The sequence below is a fragment of the Lissotriton vulgaris genome, chromosome 4_1 (assembly GCF_964263255.1).
Source record: "Lissotriton vulgaris chromosome 4_1, aLisVul1.2, whole genome shotgun sequence".
NCBI classification, from domain to species: domain Eukaryota; kingdom Metazoa; phylum Chordata; class Amphibia; order Caudata; family Salamandridae; genus Lissotriton; species Lissotriton vulgaris.
The window spans coordinates 358,071,013-358,083,366 of record NC_141691.1 but is presented as its reverse complement, the minus strand read 5'-3'; the positions used below and the strand labels follow the sequence as shown (position 1 = coordinate 358,083,366).

At 45.0% G+C, this 12,354-nt stretch overlaps 1 protein-coding gene across 8 annotated transcripts in view; it reads right to left on the bottom strand.

Annotated features, from left to right (window-relative positions):
- The window catches only part of IL13RA2 (interleukin 13 receptor subunit alpha 2), an 870,985-nt gene that overhangs the window by 107,550 nt on the left and 751,081 nt on the right, over window positions 1-12,354 (bottom strand). For all 8 annotated transcript variants that reach the window (XM_086918735.1, XM_086918737.1, XM_086918739.1 and 5 more), the window contains one exon: window positions 2,459-2,606. In XM_086918735.1, the coding sequence (XP_086774861.1) occupies window positions 2,459-2,606 (148 nt within the window). The remainder of the gene's footprint in view (window positions 1-2,458; window positions 2,607-12,354) is intronic.

Sequence of the window (12,354 nt, the reverse complement as noted above, 5' to 3'; positions counted from 1 at the left end):
TAGACAATCTAAACCACCAACAAAATGTTTTTGGTTCCAAACATAAACAGGGGCCTACCTTAGATATGATCTTTTCCAATTGCTCCATTCTAGTAACAAGTAAACCCACATAAATTACATGATCAGATCACTTTTAAGTGCCTTTCTTGATAGTTCTATTTGAAGGGACACCAAGGCAACAATTTTAACATGACCTTGGCACAAAACTACCAAGCGTAATCTGTTTAAGGCTTTAGACTCTTCTGGGATAATCCTGAAGGGAACTTTAGAGTCTGAAATGTTATCTTTTAATGTTTCTTAACTACACGCCATCAATAAGTTGGCCCTTTGAAAAAAAGATCAACTAAAAAACAACAGCCCTCCACATTCTGAACTAAAGAAGGAAAGAAGACTCTAAAAACAACTGAAAGGATTTGGAGGAAGCATTATGAATAGGAAAGGGTCATACAAAGTGGCATTGAAATCTTCAGTAAGAAGATTAAGCGTGCTTGGTTTGTCAGATTGATAAATCTAACAATAAAGCCAGGGATAAATTTAAAATCATTCAAACCTTTCTATTCCCCGCAGCAAGTCAACAGAAAATTGGTTTACCTTCTCTACTTATTTCCACAAGGAGAAGGACCTCTAATATAATTTTAATAGTCAGATGATGGTTGTCATATCTGACTATAATTACAATGGTCATAGAATGATGGCCGGTTTTTCATTGCTCAATTGTGAGCCTATTTCACTCACTGACAGTCATCCTGTGCGAGCAGTTTGTGTTCTGGATTCAAGGCGCAACTCTTCTTTATGTTACAAACGGGCTCTTGCACCCGCAACTTGCATAGGCTCTATTTGATGGAGGTGACCAGCTGGTTGCAAGGAATTTCTTTGAAATCAATGGCAAGTGAAAAGGTTTTATCACAAAATGAAAAATAAGCTGCACAGGGTAAATCCCATAAAGGTCCTCAGGAGCAAAGTTATATAGAGTATGTAAAATCAGATATCCAAATGACCTTATTCCTTGCTTGTGCGCTGCATAAATACTGTACACATTGCCTCTAAGTGAAGCTGGGCAGCTTTTGTGCTATGCCACCAGAGGGTTAAGCACAGGTAAATTGGGGTTCGCTCATTTTTCACCCTAACAAGAATTGTTAAGTAGGGTTTTACCCCCACAACCAGTAACCTACTTTCTCAAATGCCCCATCCCAATTCTTAAAAATTAAAAATAAAACTATTCAACACTATTAATGCTAATGTAATTTGCAGGTGTTTCAACAAATATGATAGATGAAGCAACTAAACTTTCACGAAATGAATAGTCTAGCGATCACAGCAGAAGAACCTTGACAAACGTTACATGTGATAGGGAACACCATAAACTTCTTTGAAAGCAACATAATCATACTGTGGAAATAAACTACTACATGTCACCTTGACTGTGCTCTGTGGCGCCTGTGAGGAGAGAATGTGTGTGGGGCGGTGGATATGGGAAACAGGAGTGAGTGACCTAGATGGCATCCATGGTGTCTAAAATGGCGTTTTACATAGAAAATGTGGCATAACTAAAACACATTATTAGACACATTTCTAAACATTCTAGGAACTTAGGGGCAGATGTACGACCATTCAGTTTAGCGAGTTGCAAATTACGCAAAATTGCAACTCACAATTTGTGACTCGCTAAACTGAATGTACAACAGTGTCTCATACACTGTTTGCGATTCCCAATTGTTTCACAAATTGCATGCCTCCTCAATATTCATGAGGCAAGAGCAATTTGCGACCCTATTGAGAAGGGCTAGCACTCACAGCCTGTTGGGGTCAGCAGACCACCATGTCTGTGACTGACTTTTCAATAAAGCTGTTTTTTTTTTAAATGCAGCCCTTTTCCTTAAAGGAAAACAAGATGCATTTTAAAAAGAAAAATGAAACTTTTCAGTTTAATTTTTTAAGGGCAGGCAGTGGTCCCTGGGACCACTGTCTGCTCTAAAAAAATATTTTCGCACCCAATTCATAAAGAGGAAGGGGTCCCTAGAGGACCCCTTTCCGTTTGCGAATGATTTACCATCTACTCGAAGTAGGTGGTACACTGTGTGTATTTTGCGACTGCAAATGCAGTCACAACACAATAGTACATTGATATTAGAGTTGCTATTAGGAAGGGACGAACTTGGCACGCCCCTTCCTAATAGCCAGTCAGAAACGCTATTTTGCGAGTCAGTGAGTCACAAAATAGCGTTTGTACATACCACCACCATTTTATGCGGTCGCATACAGGTTGATTTCTCTTTTTCAACCGCAAAAAATGGTCGTAGATCTGGGCCTTAGTTTCAATTGCAATTATGCTAATTCACTCAATATATGGAAAATCACGTGTACAAAAGCATAGTAATCTTCGTTATTGTTGCACAAAATATATACCCCAAGAACAGCTTCAAAACCGTAAAAATAATTACATGAAAATTCTGCATACCATTCAGGCACCTGGTAGGGCTCCATTCACTCCAAAATCCGTCGTCCGCACAGAACATATGCACTTTTCCTCTCACTCGAGCACACAGTGAAAGTTTGTGGTTAAATTTGTAGGTTGTGTAGGTTGTTTCTCTTTCTACTGGCAATGCCTAGAAAATAAAAGTTTAAAATAAAACTGTTAAACTCGGCGCTGGAGAGTGTATATTTGTATTATGATAAAGTCTACCCACAACGCATTACTTTGACTTGCAATTCAACATTTTTTGATAGAACACAGTTTGTGGCTGGATGAGACACCGCAACTTAAGCAATAATGTCTTCCCTTTTTATGATGTACAAGTGCAGCTACACCTACCTGCACTGGGTTTTAGCATCTTCTCTTCGAGCATCCTTTAACTATGATAGGAATTTTTCTGACCTGCACAAAATAGCTGAGCTTGGGGAAATAGGGCTAATTATTAAATTATTATTCCAAAAAGTCAAAACCAGGTAATTCGTTTCGGGGCCTTTTCATATTTTACTCAGTTATGCTTTTATTATTGTTTTATTGTATGTCTTCCTTTTATCTCTAATTTCTATTGGACCTTTCCTTTTAACGGCATCAATCAGTGCAGTTTTGGCAAGACGACATTCCTTATTGTACCAGGGCTTTCCTACCGGTTTTGCATTTGCCGTACCCATCCCTTTTTTTTTTTTTTTTTTGTAAGAAGTACTAGTAATTTACTAAAGAGGGATTTATGTAGTTTGATAAATTCTTTAGAATCACATCTGTATGGGCAGTATGATTCAAATATATTTACAAAGGTACAGTAAATGTTAGCCAGTAGATCCTCTCTTTCCAGTATATATGCCCATTTAACAGCCCTACGATTGTTGCTGAGGATGATATTGTCTGTAATAGGTAGAGGTACTAAACTATGACTTTCCTCAATATCTGTATCAAAAGGGAGGGAGTTAAAGTAGTTGATCAATGGATCAACGGACACGGTTTTCCACACAGGAAGGTGGAAGGTCCAGTTACAGCTTGTGTCCGTGTCTTGCACTAGGAAAACAAAGGGAGGTTGCTGCACTGTTCCTATGGAAAGTGAGGGAAGTGTTAGCTGGCATGACCACAGATGTTAGAGTAACATCCTGGGGCATCCATTTTGTTGGATGTAATTGCCTCACACACCCCGAAGGATGTCATGCTTCATCATCGGCGGTTGCTCCTCGTCGGGGAGGCGGTGCAATCCCTGACGGGCTCACCTCAAAGAGGGGCTCTTTGGCGGAGATCTTTTTCCAACTGCCTTATGGTGAGGTGGGGGTGTGTGGGCTGGGCTAGGTGTAGAGGTGTGTGGGATATTAAAATGTAGCAAGGGGTACCGGAATTCAGTTTATTCTGGGGGTCCCCTGGCTGCAGTTAAAAAAGTGGGGTTAGCTCACTAGGTGTCAGCAGGTTAGGTCGGGTGACCCTAGATGAGACTAAAGGTGATGTTGGTCGACATGTTTCACGCTGTGGGTCTAGTCACCCGCGATTCATCAGGACCTTAGTAATGTGCAAGGGAAAACATGCTAGTGTCATGTATGTCAATTGTTACCTCTGTGGGTACTCCTATGCCTAGACATAGAGAAAAAAGAAGGACAACCGTTAAATGTTAATCTGTATGTCACAGTTCAAGTTAATGCCAGGGTGTTTATACAGTGTAGCATGCTATTGGAGTTAAGGAGTACTGTACAACCGCCAAAGCATGCCTTGCAAAGTGTGTGTGCAAAGTGCGCAGTGAGGAGCACACACAACTGTAGAGTCCGTGAGGAGGTTTGTGATGGAGTGCTGGTTAAAATCAAGATTTTAAAACAGTTTTAAAGAAAGATTTAAAAATGCAGCAGTTTGAGAGGACTGAACTGCTCATTTAGTGTGGAATTCGAGCAGGTGTTTTGTTTATAAGGCACCGTTTGCAACTACATGCACAACAATCACACACTGTGTCCCAACGGGGAAAACATAGAATGGGAAGTCTCACGTGTCCCACTTACCTAATGGTTAAGGATTACATGCCACATGAGGGGTCGGCGGGACTAGACATCAGGGAAGAGCCCAGGGTTTTAGCTGGAGATGGAATATAACATAGCGCCTGTAGTTGGATAGTTGCTAAAGCTAATGTTAAAGATGTCTCCAAGCAGAGTTGGGCTTGTGAGGTCAAGGACCTCCACGCTGTCTCCCTTTGTTAAATCCCTATCAAGTAGACTCACCTCCATTCTCCCGTGTCCGCGCAGTCAGACCTACCCTTCTCCGCCGAGCTCGAGTAGATGTGGGAGCTCGGCGGCCGGGGAAATTTAAACCGTGTTGACAGGTCGGCGTGTGACGGAAGGTCTCCGCCTCCTCTGTCAGGTCACATGGTTGGGGCGCTTTCTGTGGCGGCCATCTTACAGCGGTGTGTTGGTGCGCTTAACGCTGAGTAAACATCATTCTAAATGTCAGTACAACTATTTGTGTCATTTAGAGGGGGGTGGAAAGGTTGTTAAGAATCACCCCATATTACCCATGGCAAGTCACCACTATTGTGCGTGCGGAGTAGTTTGTTCAAAAGTCACTCGCTCTTATGTACGAAGTGCAGCGGCCATATTGTGATGGGCACAGAACATGTTCAGGGCATACACTGACCACTATGGTTTAAGAAAACGTAGCAGTATGCTGTATTTAGGTGAGCCTACTGCCTAAGGAGAATGAATGGCATTTGGGACACGTTACATAGTATGTGGTGTCGCGTTGCATAGTGTGTAGTGTTGGCAACAGGGACTGATGGTAGAATGATTTGGGTGGATCACTGTCAACAATGTGGCCAGTGTATGTGGCAACTGGTTATACGAGTGGTGGGAAAAGGATCTTGATATCCTAAAGTGAATGCCACGGAATATCCTCGTTGAGACCCTGTTTGTCTGTAGACAATCGATGGATCCATCTCTGCTCTTTCCGAAACAGGGCATTGCTCGGGCAGTTAGGGCTGGCTTCAAGCACCACCCATCTCATGGAGTCCTCATCATGGTTTTGTTCAACAAAATGTTTGCACATCTTTGTGTGGGTCTTTTTGCAACGAAAGTTGCTACGGTGTTCAATAATTCTCGTTTTGACTGGACGGGTGGTCATCCCGATGTAAAGTAGGTCACAAGGGCACTTGTGACCTACTTTACGCGGGTGACTAGACCCACAGCGTGAAACATGTCGACCAACATCACCTTTAGTCTCATCTAGGGTCACCCGACCTAACCTGCTGACACCTAGTGAGCTAACCCCACTTTTTTAACTGCAGCCAGGGGACCCCCAGAATAAACTGAATTCCGGTACCCCTTGCTACATTTTAATATCCCACACACCTCTACACCTAGCCCAGCCCACACACCCCCACCTCACCATAAGGCAGTTGGAAAAAGATCTCCGCCAAAGAGCCCCTCTTTGAGGTGAGCCCGTCAGGGATTGCACCGCCTCCCCGACGAGGAGCAACCGCCGATGATGAAGCATGACATCCTTCGGGGTGTGTGAGGCAATTACATCCAACAAAATGGATGCCCCAGGATGTTACTCTAACATCTGTGGTCATGCCAGCTAACACTTCCCTCACTTTCCATAGGAACAGTGCAGCAACCTCCCTTTGTTTTCCTCAATATCTCCCGGCCCCTTTATCAGACTTTGAAGAAAACCAGTTTCTAATGGATAATGGTCACTGTCAAATCTCTCCTTAACTTTTAGGTTGGTTGTAAATGGCCAAAGATGGAAAGAGACAATGACATAGTCTAATTTGCTTTCATACTCTCGCCTCTTAAAAGTGGGTGCTTTCGGACTGTCAGATGGCATACGCCCGTTGCATGCCCTCAGACCATGGGCTGTAAGCAACCTTGTGATCTGGAGAGCTAATGTAGTACCAGCAACCATTCCATCTTCAATCAGGGCAGGTATCCCGTTAGCAGCATCCTCATCTTCAAACAATTGTGCTATGCCTACAATTGGTTCAAAATTGCAGTTCATGTCCCCACATAGGATTACACTTGCATCTGGTTTTAATGTGTCCATGAGAGTCTCCAGCTTCCCGATACATGGTGACTCCTTGTGGGATGGGTGAGGACTATTATACACGTTGAGGAGATAGATCACCCTATTGTCCACTGTGGTTATTTCCAGACCAAGGATATCTGGAGAATCAATGTTAAGGGACTTTACACCAATGTTAATGGATACACTGATCCAAATTAAAAGACCTCCAGAGCACGGCCTCTTGGTGAAGGCACAGCCTCTACTTGGTAAGATTTGTAACCAGCCCTGTGCATCTGAACCGTGGCCCAAGTTTCTTGCAACACACAGATATCAAAAGTATTCATATAATTGTTCCAGTCTGGGTCACACAGTTTAGCACGCACCCCTGCTATGTTCCATGAAACGAGTGAAAGTAGGGGAGGTCCCTCGATTGTCCGGAAAGGCACTAAAGGTATGGGTAAGGACGGGCTGCTATTAGCCTCATTTCCAGTTACAGTAGTATGGTAGTCTACCTTTGCAGGTCTGGACCCTTCTTCCTCCTTAGACCCTTCAGTACAAGTAGTATTTACATCCCCCTTAACATCCTCCATGATCTTTAATCTTCAGTCGCACTCCTCCAAACTACTAAATACATCAAACCTGTTTGATAACTCTAAGAGTGTAAATGGCATCAAATGAGCTATTTTTCTGTATTCCCCTGTGTTGTGGCTGGGGGGTATTGTGTTCCACCTCGGTGTCACAGGATTTGGATCTAATTGGTGCATATAGGCGGGATTCCTAGCAAACTCCATATTAGAAAAATAGTTAACAAAAGGGACTTTGTTAGTTGCATGTTGGGGAGGGAATACTGTGGATCTTGGGTAAAAGTATGTCAAAGGGCGCGGTACAATACAGTTGTTTTCATTGCCATAAGGCCAGTTCAGGATGTATTGTACAGCTTTTTTGTCCCTAAAATTTACGACTACAATATCTCCCCCTATGTCCTTGGATCTTCCACCCAACCATGGCAGGCGTCGGACATGAACTACTTCGCCATTTATGTCGCTAGCTTTAGGTCTATATAATGACAACCAATGCATTATTTTATTTTTTAGTTGGAAAAAACCTTCCCGTTTACTACTTGACAGTTCCGGAACACATATGGTACGGCTTCTGGCGGGAGTTCGGTGGGTGGTCTCCTTCCCTGGCCCACTCTCACATGGCTAATATCATTCTCCTCCAATCTTGTAGGTCTACTTGGAGGGATGCTTGTTTCCCTTGCTTGAATATTAGCTGTGTTGTCTGAGGTACTGTTTGGTTTTATAGTTGGTCTGGCCGTTGATATTTTTGGCTGTTTTGGATTAGGGTTAGGGGGATGTATGCTTACAGGTAGTACACTTGTAGGCGGGTGGTTGATAACAGCCGGAGTAGCTGGTTTCATATTGTTATGTACAGTGGAGGTAGAGGGGGTTACTACGTCTGTTGAGGAGGTATAGGCCATGGTGGAGGCTTTAGGAGGTTTTGATGCTATTGTTGGCCCTGTTGACCTGATAGAGTTCCCATATGTTGCCAAATCCACCTCTATTTTCCCCAACCTTAGTTCTACTCCCTTTAGCCTTTCGGCTATAGCCAGCGTGTAACTCCGCACAATGAGTTCAATGCTATCCAAAACATTTTTAGGGGGGTCTGGTTGAGACCCTTCAACCATTATACGTGGTTGATATCAGGTTCCGTATCAAGATGGGGAGACGATAGTGCAGGTGTTAGAGGAACTAGTGCTGTTCTTATTGATTCTTTAACAGCTAATTCTCCCGTGGCCTCGTTAATAGTAGGGTTGGACTTCTTCCCAAACTCAGTATGACTCAATTTTGGCTTGGTGGGGTCCATCCTTTTCCGTCTCTTCTTTGATGGTGGAGGGCCATGGATTTTGTGTTGCAAGGGCCTCATGCTTTTGCCTCTTACTACCTTCCCCGGCCTAGCTGTGGGTGAGATCATGACCTTTGACGAGTTAAATATACTAGGGGAGTCATGAGTACCAGTAAGGGTTTCTGGTTGTGTTGATGTAGAGCCAATAGCGGGTGCTAAACATTCCCTCAGTAATGCGGGCACACTGGAAGCAGGTTATGTAACCTCCAAGATGGTACTATTATGCTCGTTATCCGGGGTGACAGCAGGGATGGGCTCAGAAAGAGTCCTATTCTTGATGCGTTCAATAGAACGACGGCGGTCTGCCCGTCGCTCATCTAAGAAATGATCTTTAGATCCCTCGGACACGGCTTTGGTAAAGTAATTGTCCATGGTTCGGTTTGTCGCGCCCCCAATTTTATCTGGACCAGAAGTTGCAGGACTGTTAGCAATAGCAGCCATATTAATATAATGTCAATAAAGCGCCAATAATGTAAGAGGGTGCACTACTCACTCGTTGGGTAGACAACAGCCAAGGGGTCTGGCCCAGCCCAGTCTCCTCAGGCCTCTGAGGGCCTAAGAGGGCCCGCCCTTTGCCAGGGCTTCGCCCGGCGTCCCGCGTTGCGGGGGACGCGGACCTTTATCGCGCCTCCAGGCGCCGATGAAGACAGGGAAGGTCAGCGCCGCCGCCAGGTATTCTGGGTAGCCGCGTCCCCCACTCGGCGGCCGCCTGAGATGTTAGCGCAGCGGCGGGAGGACTCGGGCAAAGCAAGGGAAGTGGGTCCAGCGAGGGCTCCGCTCAGCAATGTGGCCCGAGGAGATTTCAGCCCCGTGTGAGTAATGCCAAGAAAGATATCACCCCTTGGCCGGGGAACGCAGACCTTTATCGCGCCTCCAGGAGCCGATGATGACAGGGAAGGTCAGCGCCGCCGCCAGGTATTCTGGGTAGCCGAGTCCCCCACTCGGCGGCCGCCTGAGATGTTAGCGTGGCGGCGGGAGGACTCGGGCAAAGCAGGGGAAGTGGGTCCAGCGAGGGCTCCACTCAGCAATGTGGCCCCGAGGAGATTTCAGCCCTGTGTGAGTAATGCCAAGAAAGATATCACCCCTTGGTCGGGAACGCCGACCTTTATCGCGCCTCCAGGCGCGGATGATGACAGGAAAGGTCAGCGCCGCCGCCAGGTATTCTGGGTAGCCGAGTCCCCCACTCGGCGGCCGCCTGAGATGTTAGCGCGGCGGCGGGAGGACTCGGGCAAAGCAGGGGAAGTGGGTCCAGCGAGGGCTCCGCTCAGCAATGTGGCCCCGAGGAGATTTCAGCCCCGTGTGAGTAATGCCAAGAAAGATATCACCCTCAGTTATGCAGTTTAAGTCCTGCAAATTCTCTGATGAATGGACTAGAATGCAAAAGATATGTTAGCGAGATTGAGTGACTTGCCTTCCATGCAATTTTTGGAAAAGGCAGGGTTTTCTTTGACAAAGCCCTGGAGAAAGGAATACTTTTCTAGCATAAGGGGGAGTTCTTTGTTCTTCCAGGATACAACAGTGGACTATATTTATAAATGAATTGTGAGTACCCAAATGACTCTGTAAATTGGGATAGTCTGCATTCCAAGTCATAGCAAATCACAAGGATAAAAAGTTTGGTATTTGGCCCCCACAAATGCTCTGAGACGGCTCCTGTGATTTTAAATAGTTACCTAAAGTGAAACTACTTGGCCAGACCTTCTCTGAACCAGGACACAAGTAACCCAAGACCAGTATCGCCCTGATTAAGGCTTTTCAGATGAGTGTACTCTGCATCCAGTGGCAAAGTAAGCAAGGGACCCATGTCTGGTCATACCTGTCGTTCTTAGGGAGTCATAGTGTAGTATACAAAAAAGTAATGGATGTAATGCACAAATTACTCTCAGCCACTGGTTATTACTAAGGGCCACATCCCACTCCAACGTTAGTTTGCACATTATGCTACCTCAGATTGGACCTATATGCAGATCAGTCTTAGCCCTGCTCCCATAGAAACAGTTAAGGCCGAACAGCCATGCCAAGTCCTGTCTGTACCGGAACACAAGCAACCCTAGACTGGTTTCACCCTGAGTGGGGCTTCTCATTTGGCTGTAGCTTGGTTCCAGTGACACAGTGAGCATGGGACTCACAACTGAGCACACCTGTCACACTTAAAGCATCCATAGTGAGGCATACAAAAAAGTTCAAGTTCAAAGATAGCTTTATTCGATAACAGGTATCTTAAAAGCAATAACATACATACAATCATCAATAAAAATATGAGTGATCAGATAAGCAACAATTAAAAGATGACATGTGATCAGTAAAAACAATGAATTCATATTTCCAAAAGATAGTAGGGGCAAACTATTTACAAATGAAGACTTGGAACAACAATAAAATTAATTCAATTCAGTCTAGAATGCATAATGGCATACAAAGTGACAGTGCAATAAAAATAAACAGACCGATTGGTCACAGGATAATAAAAATACAAGGACTTGATAGTTCATTAAAGTGCCACACGTTGGGATTTAAATCTTACTATCCAAGCAAGGCCAAGGTACTTGGCCACGCCACAGACAAAGATGGTCCTTGCGTCTGATTTCAAAATGCGCAAGGCAAAACTATGTTCATGGGTACCCAATTGGCTACAAATCGGTGTGAGCCATCTTGTTCTAGCCTTCTTATAAGCGGGACAAGCAAACATGAGATGGGCCACACTTTCAATTGGTGACTTAAAGCAGGGGCAGTCCGCCGTTGTCTGATGTGGAGTGCTCCACTTTACAGTTACCTCTCGTACCGGGAGAGAGCCTACCCTAAACTGAATATAAAGGGCCCTGTCTCGCGGTGTCTGGATAAAATTTAAATAAGGTTCTAAAATTATGCGCTGCTTGGGAAGGTACAATTCTTTGGTGAGTCTTTCTAATCTCTATTTGCTAAACTCTTGGGCATATACCAATGCTCACTAATGCTTTTTGAGTTCAGCCTTGCTAGGTGGGGTTTGGGTATCCCACGACTCCTTGAGGCCAAGCGAAAAAATCGTTTTTCTTAGATTAAGCAACCAACTGATGTTTTGGTTGCCATCTGGGGCCATCAGTTCTGTCAGCGTAGAGGTGTAGCTGGCAAGCTCAGGGTTCCGTCGCAGGCGGGCCCAAAATAGCAAGGGCCGCAGCCTAGCAATGTCTTTAAAAGAGCGCCTGCCCATGACGCTCATCAGGGTTTTAGTGTAACCTTGCTGGGGAGCATCACTACATCTCTTATGAATTTATGTTCAGTTCTGCTAATTCCATCTACGTTGCCAAAACCCCATAATTGGGCGCCATAAAGGGCTGAACTAACTGCTTTGGCTGCATAGATCGTAAGAGTGGGAGCCACAGGTCTGCTCGCGGAGGAGTGATGGTCTCTGGCTAATGCTCCTTCGGCACACTTGTGGCTCAGAAGCATTTTGTCGATGGGATAGCGCCACTGCATTTTCTCAGCGAGCAGGATGCCTAAATAATCAAACGTTGTGACTCGCTCTAAGCGGGTTCTATCTAGAATAAAATTACCTCTATATGGCCTATAGGGGATAAACAACATGAGCTTAGTTTTGGAGGTGTTAACAATCAACTCCCTAGACTCACAGAAAAGATGGACTCAGTCTCTGTGTCACAGAAAAGATGGAATCTGTCTAGGAGCCTTTGGAGCCCAGCCCGAGTCTTAGACATAAGGAGAGTGTCATCCATGAAGAGCAGAGTAGGAACCCTGTCAGGGAAGGGGCAACATAAGGAAATTCTTGGAGAAAGCTGACCACCCCGTTCATATAAAGAGTGAACAGGGTGGGCGCCATTAGACAACTCTGGCATACTCTTCTGTTTACAGGGATCCTATCTGTCTTCTGGTTGTGGGCCCCCCACCTTACTTGGGCATAATTGCCCTTGTGAAGGTGAATCAACAGATTCAGAACCAATGCAGGGATCCCCATCTCATCTAGTAGGTGCCACATCCGCTCATGGGGCACTAGG